The following is an 18,095-nucleotide window of genomic DNA, read 5'->3' on the forward strand; positions in this document are numbered from 1 at the left end:
CCCCACCAGTTCTAACCCCCCACTTTGGAAGGGAGACTAGACAGGAAAACCAAGATAGGAGGAGCGGTGTGCCCACATTTGCCAACTCCAGCCCTCAGGTGAAGGAGGCGAGGCAAAGCACAATTCTCAGTCCTAGCCATTTTGAAGATGGGGGGACCCAGACAACCAGAGAGAGGCTTATGCCTCCCTCCCACTAGAGGGTGGCATAATAGGGGGTGTACCCACTCCAAGAAGGGACCCATTGGTCCCGACCTGTACCTACCTGAAACACCCCTAAATTTCATATTTAGGGGGGACCCCGAACCTTGCCTCCTAAGACAAGCAAGAAGAAGGAGGACGAAGAGCCGTGCTGAAGGAAGAAGAGGAGGACACCAACTGCCTTGGCCCCAGTCCTACCGGTCTGTCCCGACCTCGACCTGCTGCAGCGGAATCCCGGCATGTCCAGCAGCCAGAAGCACCCCAGAACCCGGAGGACTTGCCCTGCCTTCCCTGCAAAGACTGTCTCCCGTGAGCACCTGACTTGCTCACGAACCAGACTATGGTTCTGGCCGAATCGGCCAGTCTGCACCACTCTGCACCCACGTCCCGAGTAGCTCAACACCTCGAGGAGGTCCCCCCAGCGAACCTGACCTGGGATCTGGTGATCTCCGACCTACCTAAAGCCTCCCGACAAAGCCTGCAGCCTCTATCTGGAGGATCCCCCCACCAGAGCTGGTAAGGAAATCCGATGCTTAAAGACACCTGCACCAGACGCCCCAAGACCTTGGGCGGCCCAAAAGACTGTGTCTAGGCATCCCCCTGCAACCCAACTTGCCTCTCAAACTGGTGGTCACCTCCAGGAAGCCTCCCTGCCCGAACCTGCAGTCTTGTTCCGACCAGAGATCTCCCATTGAAAACAACAGGGCACCCAACACCAAATCAGCACCCTGCACCTGGCCGCCCCTGTGCCGCTGTGGGTGAACCTTGGGTGCTAACTCGGATCCCCCTTTGCCCTGAGCTTAACCCTAGCAGCTTTGTACCCTCAACCCTGTGGCTTGCCCGAGAGTAGCCATCAACCGACGGCCCTCTAGTCCCATAGGCTAACATTGGGCCTCAGCACTCTGCACCCGGCCGACCTAATGCCGCCGAGGGTGCTCTTTGAGTGCAGCCTTGACCATGGGGAACCATTGTTCTAACCCTAGAAACTCAATCCCAAAGACCGATTGCTTACCTGCAAACCGATAACCTCATTTTTCTCAATCGGATTGCATTGACTGTTTTTCCGCTGAATAAGTTTGAAGTGTTGAGTTGTGTTTATATGGAAACCTAAGCAACTCTGTTTTAATGTCAAAATACTTTACTTACCTCTGTCTAGAAAATATCCCAGTGTGATATCTAGGTATACCACACAGAGTAGAAAAAGTAATCTAAAAAGTAATCACAAGTATCAACTGTCTTTAAATGTTTTACAAACCTGTAACCAAGTCAATTTCATCCAGTTTGCATATTCTGTTCAACCTGTTTTGAAAAATACTATTTTATTTACCTGTACGAAGTCCTGCTTGGTTCTAAAAATAAAATACAACTACAGAAATATTTTTTATACAAACAATTGGTCCGAGTTCAATCTTTGAGTGTGTGACAACATTTCTTGCCTGAGTATGTACAATAAATGCTTAACACTACCCTCTGATAAAGCCTTACTGCTCGCCCACACTACCACAAATAGAGAGTAAGCCTTTGGGGATCCACTGGACTCTGTGCACACTATAACTTACTGTGGCATAGTATATACAGAGCCAGTTTCCTACAATGGCAAGCAGCCTAGATACTGTTTTATCTGGTATCAAATGTACAATAGTCTATATTGTCCCATACAAGAAAGCTCTGACACCAGACATCTGTTTAGCCAGGCTGGCAGCACAATCTCCTAAACGGAGACACAATTAATATTTCCATGACAATAGCAGCAGATAAGAAATAGCCAGCACCAAGATAAAACTATCCACTGAGGGCCATAATTGAAAAATAGATTTCTGATTATTTCAGTTCAAAATATAACAGAATTTATTTTATATCCAACTCAGCGTGGATAAGTGTCTATCCGCATTTCCATCTTAGAAAGAAGAAAGGATTGTTTGGCCTCCCCCACGAAGACTAAATTAGGTTAATGAACTTTTAAAGGAAGAGGAAGTGAGCCTGCTTTGCTTTGTTTCAAGTGCACACAAAATGCTGCTCTCCCTGACTTTTCTATTCATGAAGGTGGGCGAATCCAGACTTCAGGACTGCACTTGCACAGCACTGAAAGTGACAGCTGGCAAAAAATTGTGAAGATTGTCTTAGAGGGCTGATAATAGTAAATATTAAACAGTGCCGGATTATTGTGGTGATTACCGAGATGTCTTCCACTGATGGCATAGGTTTGAGTCTTTCCAATGCCCCAGGTAGGTCTAAACTGTCACTTCTTCTCTGACATGAAGAAGCAGCTCTGCAAGCTTTCAGCTCAAACTGCCAAGTCCAACATCAGTACCTGGTCTGCCATGACGCAGTATTCAGCCATCCTGCTTAAACTGTCAATCATCTTTAACATCCGAATTCTTGACAAGTCACAGAGATTTGAAATACCTCCACCAGTTTTGGAACACATTTGAGTCCCTGGGGTAATCCTACTCTTTGAAGCAGGTCATCCTAGCTCAACAACTTCTGCAAAACTAATTCAGTCTAGTGTCTCCCAGCAGTTTCGAGAGTGGTTTACCACCAAAGTGTCAAGTTTAATCTCCTTCTTCAGGCATGTCTCACTGGGTACATGTATCAAACAGAACTTTGGATCGACAACAATTGATGTCACTTATTTTCTTATCCAGCTAATGTTTTCCCTTTATGAAGAACACTTGGGGAACTGCAAACTTTACTGTCATAATTCTAGATCGACTGATCCAACTTTGATCCATTTAGCTCCTTCATTTTCTATTAAATCATTACCTTTCCATACAAATTGAGATTGGAGTATTGTACTGCTCCTTAAATTATGTTAGCAAAGGATAGCGAAGAATAACTCATGATGAAATATTTCCCTTCGCATGAGAAGTGCAGGAGCTTGGTAACTTGTACGAACATTATCTGGCAGATCCTTACCAGCTGATCCTAAGCCACTACATCTGTAATCAACTTTGAACATCTATGGGTTCCTTACACCTTTTTGATCTTTGGTGGTTAAAACCACAAAAGAACTGTACATATGAATATGTTACTTACCGATGCTCTATCTAACCGCAGGTTCTTCACCTTTTGAATATCCCAGGCTCCAGTCTGGAGCTGGATCTTTTTCAGGTATTTCCTCCCATGTGCAGTAGGTGGTGCAATCAGATTCTGCAAGAGTCTCACACCGGCTCTAAAACTGGTTGCATGGAGCAGCATATAGGTGGCTGCCCCTGCGAGATGACATCAATTTACTTCAAACTCTTCTATTTTCAAGGGAACCAAACGTTCATAGGTAAGTAACATGATCCTCAGATGGAGACTTTTAACCCCGGATTCCTTACCTATCATTACCTCCAAAAAAGGTTGCGGAGTCTCAGAGTTGACTCGCACCAAGGAGTTTAGCAATACGAATTGACAGTCGAGGAAGTAGCGCCAATGTAGTAGCCGTCCAGTACTGGGGCATCCCTTGCCAAAGCCGTTGGGGCAGCCTTGGATCCGATGGAAGGAGCCCGCAGACTTTTGTAGGGCTCCTTCTTATCCAGGCCATAGTATGTTCTAGACACAAGTCAAGCCACCTGTTTAGGGTTTGTTTCTACAGCATCTTCCCATTAGCACCAACAAACCGGATGAAAAGCTAATCGTCAACTCAGTACTCTCTTGTACACTTGATGAAGAAATTAAGCGCTCCCTTGAGGTCTAGCCAATAAAGCCTTTCTTTCTCCTTAGAGGGATGTTGTGGAGAGAGAAAGGCAGTTAGGGTAAAAGGCTGGTCAACATTGAAGAGTGAAGCAACTTTTGACAGAAATGAAGGAAGAAAGTGGTGTACAGGGGAATGCACTGACATCTGCAATTTAGTGATGTGGTGCGGAGAAGTAATAGCAATAAACACCATTTTGGTAAGCACACACATGGAATAGCGGTGCATGGACTCGGTTTGCAAATTAACCTAAGGACCAAGATTAGGTCTGAATGAGGCATAATGATAGGCACCAGTGGGAACATATATGTCCGTCCTTTAAGAATTCTCATCACAATTGGTAATTTGACTAAAGGCGGATAATTGGGAAAATGCAAAAAAGGCAGAAAAAGACGACAGACTTTAACCGTGCCCACTGCAAAGCATTGCTGGACCAAAGATAGGACCAAAAACAAAACATCAGAAACCTTGGCCTGTAGAGGTTCACATACCAGGTCACAAATTTCACCGGATGACCTGAACAGATAGATTTGATAGAAGGGTGTCTAGCCCCAAACATCACATCTACTACCCAAGAAGGTAAATCCAAACTGCTCAGTTGTCGCCGTTTAATCTCCAAGCATGGAGGTGTGGGTTGTGGAAATTTGGTTTAGGATCCTGCCATCTTGCTGAGGCAGGATCCTAAACCTCCGGAAAAGGTAGGCGAATTGGATACTAAATGCTTAGGTTCAACAGATTGGGGTACCACACTCTCCTTGTCCAAATGAGGATTATCTGAACCCTTCAATGCTAATCTTTTTTCTAAAACTTGGGGAGGGAGAGGTAGCAAGTTGAATGGTGTACAGTAAACTTTTTCTCCACTGCAGAAAAATGCGTACCTCAGAAACACTCCGGAGAAAACTCTAGTGAGCAGTAACAGTGACACTGCACATTCTAGGAGGTGGTGAAAAGATTCAGCCACTGCATGTTCAACTGGATGAAGAGGCCTCTGACAACCACCGGAAAAAGCAGTCATTAAGGGTCTGCCAGCTGTCTTCTTAGCTCATCCACCTTGGAGTAGAGAAATCCCGCCAAATGACTGGCCACTAGGGAGATTCTCAAACAGTACAGCTATGTCCAAAGACACAGACTCCAGGCACAAGGTCTAAAACCCAACACCACTCTGCTTGTTGCAGAACCACATAGTGGTTGTGTTGCAAATCAGGACCTGAACTGGCCTGACCTTAATGGATAGAAGAAAAGTCTTCAGAGTCAACTGGACAGCACGCAGATCCAGAAGACTGATGAAGAGTTTTGGTTTCATTGAGGACCAAAGACCCCTTTCTACTTTTATAAAATGACTAACTCAGAGACAATGGGTCTGCCACTTCTGTGAACTCTGGGTGGGGTAGGGGGAAGGGTCTCTTGCATAACAGTTTGGGGTCTACCTTCCACCAGTGAAGTTTCAGGGAGACACAGATGTTGTCTGACAGACAGCACCGATGTTGTGCCTATCAAAAGCAGAGTTTCCTCTGCCAGGCCACATATGCCAATTAGCACTAGGGCCCAGAAGGAAGTATGAGGCCAGGAGTCTAAAAAGCTTTAGAGCCATTTGTGCCAGCCCCAAGATTTTTCACAAAACATCAGCATCATGTTCTGAATGTCTAAGAATCGATGCGGGGGTGGGAAGCCCGGAGCGCTATTATGTCCATGATGGCCCCTGGGAATGGAATTCGATGTTCAAGCACCAGACAGGACTTCAACTCCCTGACTGAAAACCCAATGGATGCATGAAGGTGACCTAGTCTGGAGGTGGTTTACAAGTGACTGCTGTGAGCCCGCCCTTTAGCAGCCAGTCGTCAAGGTACAGGAATATGCGTATAACTTATCTGCAAAGATGAGGAGCGACCATCGTCATGATTTTTGTAAATACCAGAGGCAGAGAGATGAGGCTAAAGGGTAGAATGGCAAATTGGAAATGTTCTGACCCAGCTACAAAAAACTGAAACTACTAACCAATTTGTAGCACCCACTGATGTTATGTTAGAGCTCTCTTGCCCCCTGCTGGCTGAGGAAATCCTTAGGAGGGAAAATCAAAGCGGCTTGGTAGCCTCTGCGATAGGTGAGGAGAAGATGAGGACTGTTGACCCTGGCGTTATCCATGACCTCTAATACCCTCACCTCGGGGCCACGAAAAGTGTGGGTTGACAGCTGTACGTGCTAAGAAGGCTGCCTTTGACGATAAGCCAGGCCTCGTGAGTACCCTCTAAATTTTCTGCACTGTTGGTGGAACTGATAGGCCAATGAAAGTTTTCCTAAGGCAGACTTTAAAATGGCCTAGATCTGAGCCTGCCTTTTCTCCAAACAGTCTGGAACCATCAAAGGGCATATCTGTAGGAAACTGGGTTTTTGTTGCAGTAGTTCCCCACTTTTTGCCTGGTATTTGATGCAACATTGACTGAAGTGTACTGGGTTCCTTCTAATCAGGTCCACCGTGCCAGTGTTCTTTATCCAAAAACTAGACAACTGGTAACTTGACCCCCAAGTGACCAGGCCGTTAGCACCTCTGTAAGTTACTACTAAGTGGTACCTCTGGTACCTAGGGCATAAGTACTAAAGAGGGTCCCTAAGAGCTGCAGCATAACTTGTGACGCTCTAAGGGACCCAGCACCAAATTCATACAGACTTCCACTGAGGCTGTGTGACAAAGTGCTCTAAACAGTGAAAACACGAGATGGCATGTATGTCATGCCCCCAACACTGCATGTAATATTTGTAAGTCACCACTACAGCAGGCCTTACAGCCCTTAGGCAGGGGGCATTATATCACATGTGAGGACACATCTGCATGAGCAGATATGACCCTGTGGTGGCCAGTCCAATTACTGACAGTACAAGTGAACAGGGAAGCATGTACTGGCCACTGGTCAAAACGAGTTCCCCAGCTACATAATGGCTTCAATGAAACATATGGTGTTTGGCATCATATACCTCTTATTAATAAACCCACACTGATTCCAGAGATGGATTTATTATTATATGCACCCACAGGGTACCTTAGATTTACCTCCTGACCCCTACTAGCCTTCGAGTGTGCTGGCTGACTGGTCCGGTCCAGTCTGCCACCACAGACAAGTCTCTGAACCCCTAGGAGGTGAGAGCAGCGCTCTCAGAGGACAGACAAAGCCTGCTCTGGGGAGAGGTGTTATCACCTACTACCCCAGGACAGCTGGTAAATCAGCATATCAAGGCAGGAGGCTTCAAAGGCCTCTGCCGCCTTTGATATGCGACCCAAGTGTGGGGATGTCACACTTCGCGTACAACAATACCTGGGGTACTGGATCCCTTGCTGCAAACAAGGCTTGTTATGATGAGACCAGATACTAACACCCAGGAAAAAAGACCTGCATATTTGGGGACTTCAGGGACAGTGAGACCCCCAACAAGAGTGGCTCAGCTGTCCTGTTTGCCCCTTTCTGCAGAAACCAAAGACAAACAGTGAGTCCTTGACCGCGGCCACCCGACACCTCAAAGCATCACAGCACCCACGCTCCAAAGCCAGAGTCCGAGGGAGGTGACGGTGCCCACTAGGCCCCAATACCCACAAGAGCCAAGCCCATCCTTGGGTTTGGCCAGAATGGACTTCCTGTTGCCATCTGCAGCCTCTTTCTGCAGGCCCCCTCCAACCGCAAGTGACTCCAGCACAGAACCAGACACCAAAAGACACCACTGCACCCGAGCCCCACAGCCCGAGGAGAAGTGGTCAAGGGGTGCCCCTATGAACCCGAGCATCTCAAGCGTCGAGCCCCACTGGGTTTCCCCAGACTGGTCCCTCAGTTACTGCTTGCAGCCTCTTTCTAACCGGACCATTTCTTACTGAAGTGAATGGGACACACAACGCCGTAACACACCTCTGCACCTGGATGCCCCAGAGCCTCCTGAGGTGACCCGTTGGTGTGGCCTTGGACCATACCCCATATTCACCTTAAGTCTTGTAAGTCACTGTTAAGTGCCCAAATGCAGTACATGTTTTTCCCCCTTAGGATAACATAACAGCTTTCAAAATTTGCACTGTCTACTTTTGAAAACTGTAAAAATTAATAACTCGGAAAGTACTTACCTGGCTCCGATGATCTTGGTAACTAAATTGATATACAAGTATGTGTTATTTTTATAAATGGGTGTTGGATTTCCTTATTGAGTGTGTCTCTCACTTATTGCCTTTGTGTGTGCAATAAATGCTTAGAATATGCTCTGATATGCCCAACTGCTCACCCACACTACCACTAAAGAGCTTTTGCGGTGTCATTTGTGCCTCTGTAATTCCTTTGGGGTTTGCCTAGACTCTTTACGTAGTGTACCTCTTTTTGGTCCAGTATATAAAGGCGTTTGGGACCTTTTTGTGGGTCTACTGTGATTTTTATCAGTGGTATGCTGGTAGGATTCCACCTGGCAACTACTTGGTAAATATATTCAATATTAAATACTATTAAGCATACCCTGTGTTGGTTGAATATAATGGTATTTATATTTATGTCACTTGGCTTTTTTCCTTTTTATCTCTTGCTTAATAAAACCCTGCAGGTCTGGTGCATCCCGAGGTGGAATTGGGTCCTCGTGACCAGATGAAATTGCCACAAAGTAATTGGCAATGAAACATGTCGGCCGTTCAGGTTAAAATGGTCTAAACATGATATGGTTGTTTTAAACAAGTACGGACACTAAAAATTAAAGACAGGAGTAATGTGCTTCCGCAATTTTCACCTTCTAGGAGAGCACTCTGAGCCTCCTTTGTAGAACGGGGATCTTTGGTTCTCAATTCTTGGTTTGATATCACTTTATTTTGATACACATTTCTCTTTAAACACATATTAAAGAGTTTGGTTACATTTCCTTCTGTATCAAGAAAGTGCCCATGATGACCGGTGAGTACCTACAAGCAAGCTCCCTTGGTGTAGATTACTTGAGGTGCTTTTTTGACTCGCCTCACTTTTTTAGACCCGCTTAGTTGTCAAAAGTTCTGTGGGTTTCCGACCTGCTATGATTGGTTTTAAATACTAAAGACGACACATATGGGGGGGTATATGACTAGATAGAAAACCCTGTCCCACCAAGAAAAGTAATGGTGCGACTTTGCCATACAAGTTACACATTTTTTGCGTGCAATCTGTAACAAGGCTTGTGTATATTGCCAGCTTCCTAAAATATCCATGAAGGATGCTTGTATGTCACCTGAAAATCATGCCATGCATTCAGGCATGTTGATTACGACACTGGTGCCCATGGCACAGCCCACATATTTTGCAGAGTTTTATTAGTCTTGATTTGTTTAAACAGTGGCTTACCGGAATTAATCGGCTAGCAGGCCATGTCCCAAGGGGCATGTGTCTACCCAAGGGACAGACAGCTTTCAGGGGATCTTAGGGCCAAGATGGCAGAACTCTCTTGTCAAAGGCATCAACATGGTTTCACTCCTTATGTGGAGGTACAGAATGAAACAAATTAGGATTATCTTGTTAGAAGCTTGGACCACCAAGCTCTCGGGGTTGGGTGCGGAGTTGGATGTCTCAAAGAACTGGCATATGCTGCCTACCCACAGAGCAACTAACTAAGGGGAGCCAAACACTGCTTTGTCCATAATGCCTTCAGGGTGTATGCAAGGGTCTCATTAAATGTTAACTAGAGTTCTGAAGTAGCAAGCCCAGACTGTATGAGCTCTGTTAATAAGCTGTCTCAGTTGTTGGAAGTGGTTACTATAGTACTTCTGTCTCTCTGCAGAGATCAAACACAAAAGAAGCACTTTCCTCAGTGGACAGTCCTGGTGGAAATCCCAATTCCATGTCCAGGCCACTAGCATTTTACAAATTCAGGTAGGGTCCAGCATCAGTATAATGAGTTGGGGAGCTAGTTGTCCACCTCCTCATCACCATGAAGAACATTTTGAGCCGTCAAAACAGAGCTTAACAGACCCTTCTGGTAGTACTGACACTGAGGAAAAGGCTGAGGATATTTCAAGAATGGTATCTCCACACATAGGGGTATTATTGCTGAAATTCAGATGCAGGACTCTGCCCCGTTGCTGGAACAGCAGGCCCTCCCGAAGAGGCATCTAAGGTAGGACATATGCTTTGAGTACTATACCCTCCCAGCCAATTCTGGAGCTATCAGGATGTGGTACTGCCTGACCTTCTACAGGACTCAGCAAATCAGCAGCATAAGAGGAATCATGTACAGAAGGCATGGGCTATGCTGAGGTTGGAATGAGTCTATAGGGATTCTTGAAGAGGAAACTCCATGGTACAAAATGCTGGGAAATGAGTATTCTCAGAGGTAACAAACAGATCTAAAGGGGCGTGTCCCACTGGGCAAAGATGCCCTGTGCCACCTCTGGATGCTAGTGTCACTTGTGACTGGCAAGGTAATGCCTCCTAAGGTTTTCAGGCCTGATATTGAGAGACTTTGCAATGTGACCGTACGGGTGATCCCATGAGGCTTCATCCACTATCAAAGATTCAGAGGTTCTACACAGAGCACAGGACCCCATGCCGGCTTGCTTGTTGCAGTACCACTTTCTAGTCATTTTATTTGTCAGGATTTGGACTGACCTGCCACTAATGGAAGGCAGACAAGCCTTGAGGGAAAGTCAAATGGGGTGCATTTCTAAAAGACCGGCATGATGGTGCTGCTCTATCAGTTGTGAGAGATCCCTCATCTCTAGATTGTACAGATGGCCCACACATCCCTGAGATGACACGCCACGTCCAGTTCCAACTCTGTCTAGGAAAAAGAAAAGGTTCTACCACACATCAGATGGAAATCTGTCATGGACCACAGCAGACCCTGGGCCTCATCGTCTGAAATACGGATTAAATCCAAAAGGCGCCCCAATGACTGGCTAATGAAGGCTGAGGTCTCACTGAAGATTAGTCATGTGCAAACGAGCATGAGGCAGCAGCAAGATGCATGAGGGCAGAAGCCTCAGAACCATCTGGGCCAGAATAAGTGGTCACTCCTGTAACATCAGCATGGATGAATGGGAAAAAAATGTAATCACAACATGCACCAACATCTTCATGATTAAAACAACAATTGAGGGGGATTATATGCTGCCTTAACAGAGCAAGTGAGTCTCCATTGCTTTCCTGAAAGCAGCATGGCAAATAATGGAGTTCAACCCATACGGAAGATCACTCCATACACTTCTGCCAAGCAAAGAGCGATACCTACTGCCAACTATAGCTTTCCTGGATCATCGTCTGAATGCCCAGGACCCACTGTGGAGACAGAAAGGCTTTTCAGGCCACTGAGTCCAGGATGTCCCCTGTAAAGAGAAATCTGTGCACAGGACAAAGGTAGTGTTCCAGCTCACTGAACCCCAGGGCGAACAGCAACAAAACAGTCACCTACAAGTGGTTTGAAACTAGCTACGGTAACTTCGCCTTCTGGTGTCAGCCATTGAGGTACAGCAATATGTGTATCCCCAACCTGTGAAGAGATGGACAGCAACCACTGCCATGATCTTCCTGAACATTCGAGGGGACAAGGTAAGGCAGATGGACAGGATGGTGAATTGAAAATATTCTGTACCCTTCATAAAGCAAAGGTACTACCTGTAAGATTGCAGGATCAGCACATAAAAGTAGCAGTCCTGGACGTCCAAGGACACTATTGAATCCTTGGAGCACAAGACCAAGAAGAACTTGGTTAGCATCATCATTTTGAATGTCTCCGTCATGAGGGAGTCATAAAAGAGTCTGAAGTCCAAGACTGGCCTCAGTCCCCCAAGCCCGGACTTCGAAGTATCCGGAATACCAACCCATGCGCCCTTATAGCACCACCTAAATCCTGTCTTTGGCGATCAATATCTGAACTTCCCTGGAGAGCTTAACTGTATGATCCGCTGATGCCTGAGCAAAACCTGGAGGGATTTGGGACTGAGCAACTAAGGAAGGAGGAGTGTAGACAAAGTGAACAATCGGAAGGACCCACTTGTCCGAAATAATCACAAACAAGGTGGAGTGGCAATGTTGAATTCTGCCTCCAAATGGCCTCGATAGTAGCTGGAGGAGGAACTAAAATGGCCTGGTAGTGAAAGGTGAAAAGGACTGGGCTGGCTATTGAACATGATGTGAGGTCATCTGGTAGGAATTAAGGCCCTTCAAGTAGACTCTGAATTTACAATATTGCTGGTGGAATAGTCGAGAGAGGGAAGGATGTTCCAGGGAACAAGCCATAGCTTTGCTAGCCTTGAAGCTCTGCAGGACAGAATCCTCCTCCTGACCATGCGCAACCTCAAAATGTGCCTTGCTGAAAACTGCCCATTCTGAACAGTTTGTGCAAAGGAGTTCCTGAAATCTTTCATTAGGATGGACTAAGTCACACTAGCCAGATGTCTAAGGGCATGGGTATAGCAACCCAGGAAGCACACAACTCTTCAATGACGGAAGTGCCTGGTTAGCTGAAGAGAACACTCTTCTGCCAGCAGTTATTTTTCTTGGACTCACTGTCCGGTGCAGCAATCAGAAAATGCATTAGGACTGATATTGTTAGAACAACAAGGCTCTCGAGAAAGTTATGGCATTTGAAATTATAAATAATTCTGATTACCTTTGATGTGAACTTATTTTTCCATCTGGACTACACCAGAGACCAAATTTCTCACCACTATGGGAAAAGGCAGGCATTAGTAATTCCAGTAAAGGACCAATTTTAACACCAGTGTGCCGACTCCTCCTCACTTGAGAAAGGTTCTATACATTGAATACACTGGATCATCTGTTCATCACTTTCAGTCAGTAACTACTTCTGGAGGAAACACACTTCAAATAATACTGTATAATAACTTGTGGATTATCATGAAACTTACCTGTTCTACTTGATCTAATCGTTTCCTAAGATTTTCATTTAGGTACGTCTCTACTCGTGTAATAGTGCCTTCCAGTTTAATTCTTTCATTCAGAAGCTGCCTGTTTTCCTAAACAAAAGAGGCAAAATGTAACCCAACTATAAGAAATGCAGTCGAAAATAACAATCTTAAAGTTTCCATGTGAGAAACTCATCTATCACTAATGTGCACCACAAGATGTTCAAATGCAATTCTACAGGGAAATAGGGAGTTTGCAAAAACAGGACCATACCTATAATCAAATTTGTGTATCAATGATGTATAGTTATATATATCCACATATAACCTCAGAATACGGATATGGTTACGGAGATCCTAGAATACAAATGTGTCAACAAAAATAAAAAATAAGCCAATTATGATTTTTGCGTGTAGATGACCCCACCAACTCCCAGAATGCTCTTAACTGACACCATCTCATTCCAACTTGGAGAGTAATAAAGACTTGAACATATCTCTGAGCACTCTAGGGTAAGATCTGGTAATATTGTAAAAGCGATTCACAATTAATAACCATCATCACAGACAAGTAACGTTTCCTTCTCGAAAAAAACGAGTCCCAAACAATATTTTACCAAAGACCAAGATGGAGGAGGAACTGAGAAGTAAAATAATCTATCACTGCCTACCAATAACGCGTGTACCATAGAAAGGCTTGTCCCAGGTACAAACAGGGGTGAAGAGCAAATTTCAAACTGGCAAAATTCACCTTTTTTTCCAAAGTGGAGCAGAAAGAATTAAGGTTAATCTGCAGTAGAAAAAAATATGCCAAAACTCACCAAGGTTGCATTAGTATCACTATCAGGAACTAGGCAATGTAACTACCTTAACGATAATCGCATTAAGATAATTACATTGTCCAGACCTCAAGACAGCACACTTGAAAGCAACTTTCCCAGAACTGAAGGCTAAGCGCTGTGCTATGAGGGGTAATGATGTAATTAACGTGATGAATTTATCGCAATTATATTGCCAGGGCCATGACAGTGTTGGACGTCACTAGTATTACTTATTCTTCACATTCATTACTGTGAGAACAAAAGAATACTTTTTTCTTGTTACATCTTTGGCAGGAGGATGCAACATCAATGAAAAATGATGTAAATGTTCAAGGGTTAATATACACTTAGAGGGAATTAAAGAAAAAGAAAAAAAAATGGCAACCACTATTTGGGAGACTCTTCTGGAGCCAAAAACAATACAGACTAATAATGCACAAGAGACTTTTAAAAGAAAAATATTGATTACTACTGTTGCAGTTGAAGTTTTATCTTTTATGCAGTCAAAACTGATTTGCCGCAGCTAATTGAGTCTCACTTCCACATGACAAATATAAGATATAATAAATTCACCATGTGACAGACTATATGAAAAACTATGTGAAAAATAACTATTTTTTCCCCATTTTCTGTTTTTATATTCTTTAAATTCAAATGTTTGCAGGGTTTATTCAGTTAGTGGACATGGAGTAGAAAGGACATCCAACAGAAAACTGGACCAATTTGCTTGGAAAGTCAGAAATAACTAGCCACGAGTTGTACAGCAGAATCAGCTACAGAACTGTGCATATTTTCCTTGCAGAGGAGGAATGGATTCCATAATTCAACAGAAAGATAAAACCACTACCAAAAATGTCATTTCCAAAGAAGCAGATTTGAGCTCAGATACATGCCTGTGCTAAAAGACAGGACACACAAAAATTGAAGAAGGAAGGAAGGAAGGACTGGTCTTCTTACTGACTAGACTCTTTATGTTGATAATCTAAGGAAATCATTTTAATCACAGAAATTTCAAAGAAAGGAATTTTCTTGTGATTCTTTTCGTAAGCCAAGATGACTGATGAGTCCTGAGGGAAGGCTGCTGAAGGCTTGACTCCTCGTGGTGCTGTAGGTAAAGAACTGCTTCTTGGCAAGAATAAATATCAAACTAGTTTTACAGACACTCAAAGTAACAATTTTACATACTACCTCACAGAAAGTTCTATTAAGATGTGCTGAACATTAAGGGAAAGACAGGCTCCTATGAGAGCACTTCGGAAGAACTAGTGTAATGCAATATATGTTTTATTGCTTACCATGTACAGCACTTCTAGACAGAACAGGCAACTTGACATGAGGCAGTTATGCCAGGCAGAAAAGGGTCAAGTGCCACAAAAGGTATGCCAATACGGTGCACTCAGAATAACCCATAGTTCTGAAGTCTTTAGTTTACTATGCACCAGAAATATCAATATAAAAGCATACCGACATCCTTGACCAACCAATACAGTGGTTCTTAACCTTTTTACTTCTGTGGAAATCCACTTAATCATTACTGGAACCCGAAGACCCCCCACTGAGTCAAAAAGTAGCTTTATTCAATTTAAAAGTAAACCATAAAAGCACATGTAATACACAGTTACATAAAAACATTAAAAATCAATTGAACATGAGCTTAAAATAAATACATCAGATCTTAAAATTAGAAACCAGCATATTAGTTACACATAGATTTCCTAAACTTTATAAAAATTTGCAAAAAAGTTACAACAGGCTTTAAAAACATTTCAATAACCAGGATTTGTAGAATCAAAAAAGCAGCGCGACATTGTCTTAGACCCAGAGTTTTTTAAATGTGTAGTATAAACCTTTTTCTGGGGTTAGAATAAAACGTACAAAATAAAAGTATATGCAACGTAGACTGGCTTGATACATCATCACAGGGGCATGATTTGAGATTCCTACTCCAGTCATTCAGAACTGGGAAGCTAGTGAGTAAGTGAAATAGCCCCAAACGAAAGCGTGTCAATAGCATTCGATCATAACTTCCCAGCACTTGAACCAAGTATGGTTGAATGCCATCACACAACAGTGTAATGTGATTAGCCATAACAGTTGGCTTGGCACTCTCCATGTCCCATCTGTTGGATTGTAAAAATGCAAGACAGCCTTTTTTCAGTAACTTTCTCGAAATGGCTCCCAAACTATCTGGTCTCTCATAGTATTCCGGGTGACCCATTTTACTCAATTGCTTAATATACCTAAACCAGGGAATGAGAGAGGCCTTCTCAAGCCTTAAGCAATCCTCGATAATATGACGGTTGAAAGTAGTCTCGTGAGTTACCTAGACCTTATGTCATAACAGTATGGGTTCAATTTTAATCAGGTCCGAAATAAAAGACATACCCAGCTCCAAATGGCAAATAAAATTAGCAGTAGAATTGGGAACAGCTAACAAATATCGAAAGAAGGCATTTTCAATCACTTGTAATTGCTGTACATCCGTAATACCCAGGTTTCTGAGCAATACAAGGCCGTCGAAAGACTCTTTTATTTGTAAATTTGTAACAATTCTGGGACTGGTCTGAGGCCTACTTTTCGTGCAAAATTAATCACTGCGCCTATTGCCCTTGAAAATATCAATTTCCTAGCCTGTACTGCAGGATCCCAAGGCCCTTTATCGTCAAAATTAATCCCTAGGTACGAAAACTTATTAGTATTTTCAATTTTATTCTTATTGATAAAAATGTCGCGCCATTTGGCACCCTTGTTGCCATATCTCATAGTATAGGTTTTAATGATATTTACACTTTGATACACAAGACGACCCATCGGCAGATAGTCCGCTTGTGTACGGCCTGACCTTTCTTGGCGCCAACGTAGCCGACAAAGAGTTGGTCATCCACCTGGAACTGTTGTGTGCGGCACAGGTAAAATGAGAGCGCACGTTTTGGGTCCAGACGGTGGACCCTTTCTTCCTCTCTGGAAGGATGCAGAGGCGGAAAGAAGGTGGGCTAAGTGATGGTCTGCACGATGTGACAAGCAGTGACAACTTTTGGCAGAAAGGATGGACGGGTTCTGAGCACAACCTTGTCCGGATGGACAGACAGAAAAGGAGGCTTACAAGAAAGAGCCAGGAGTTCACTCACTCTCCTAGCGGAGGTGATGGCAACCAGGAAAGCAGTCTTTAGAGTTAAGAGACGTAGAGGACAGTTGTGAAGAGGCTAAAAGGGAGCGCACATCAAGTATGGGAGAACCAAAATCAAGTCCCACTGTGGCTTCACAAAAGGAATAGGAGAGAAAAAGTGAGTAATGCCTTTGAGAAATCTATTTACAACAGGTCATTTGAAAAGAGAGGGCAGATCAGGAAGCCTGAGAAAGGCCGAAATAACAGAAAGGTAGCCCTCGATAGTGCCCAGAGCAGAGCCCTGCTCAGCCAAAGAAAGAAGGAACAAAAGGACTTCTGAAAGAGGAGCAGAAATGGGATCCACAGCCTTTGCTGTTCACCATGCCACAAATTTGTTCCACCTGCAGATGTATACCAACTTAGTGGAGGGCTGCCTGGCCGCCAGAATGACATTACAAACTTCAGGAGGCAAGTCAAAAGGAATCAACTGCCGCCACTCAGTCTCCATGGAAGGAGGTGGAGACTGGACAGGTTCAGGTGGAGGACCGTCCCCTGCTGCTGCGACAGAAGATCCTCCCAAAGAGGCAGTCGGATCGGGGGATCGATGGTCATACCGAGTAGCTCGGGATACCATACTCTTCGAGCCCAGTCCGGAGCCACAAGAATGATTTGGGCATGGTCGCGCCTGATCTTCTTGAGCACTCTGGGCAGAAGTGATATAGGCGGAAAGGCGTACAACAGACAGCAACTCCACTCGCGACAAAAAGCATCGCCGAGTGAGTGCCGCCTTGGAAATTCCAACGCGTAGAAATGCTGACATTGCGCGTTCTCTTCGGTGGCGAATAGATCTAACCAAGGCTCTCCCCACTGTTGAAAGCGACATTTCGCCTCGTCCAAATGAAGACGCCATTCGTGATCCATCATGCACCTGCGGCTGAGTTCATCCGCCCTGGCGTTCAGTGAACCTGCCAGGTGTTGAACCACCAGGGAAATGCCCTGATGTTCCAGCCATGTCCAGAGGCGCAGAGCCTCCTGACATAGGGTCCACGACCCCACCCCGCCCTGTTTGTTGCAGTACCACATGGCGGTGGTGTTGTCAGTGAACACTAGGCCTCTGATCTTCGCCTCTCCCTTGTGACTGCCCCATCCCAGGAGGGACGCATCCGTCACTACTGTGTGCTCTGGTTCAGGAAGGGAGAGGGATCTGCCATTGACCCAATGCTGGTTCGTGAACCACCGCTGCAACTGTCTTGCAGTGCCCTCCGAGATCTGGACGGACTCTGACAGGATCTCCTGATGCTGGGCCCATTGGAACTTCAGGTCCCACTGCAGAGCCCGCATATGCCATCTGGCATGATCGACAAGCAGGATGCAGGAGGCCCATCAGCATCGGGGTCAGCCTGACCGAAACCCAGAATAGAGGCCAAAAGTTTGGAATCAAACAACAAA

At 44.7% G+C, this 18,095-nt stretch overlaps 1 protein-coding gene across 1 annotated transcript in view; it reads right to left on the reverse strand.

The window, feature by feature from the left end:
- Nucleotides 1-18,095, reverse strand: part of SMC3 (structural maintenance of chromosomes 3) — a 789,692-nt gene that overhangs the window by 223,029 nt on the left and 548,568 nt on the right. The window contains exon 22 of the mRNA XM_085603430.1: nt 12,723-12,830. Within this exon, the coding sequence (XP_085459556.1) occupies nt 12,723-12,830 (108 nt within the window). The remainder of the gene's footprint in view (nt 1-12,722; nt 12,831-18,095) is intronic.

Source organism: Triturus cristatus, chromosome 1_2 (genome assembly GCF_964204655.1).
Source record: "Triturus cristatus chromosome 1_2, aTriCri1.1, whole genome shotgun sequence".
NCBI classification, from domain to species: domain Eukaryota; kingdom Metazoa; phylum Chordata; class Amphibia; order Caudata; family Salamandridae; genus Triturus; species Triturus cristatus.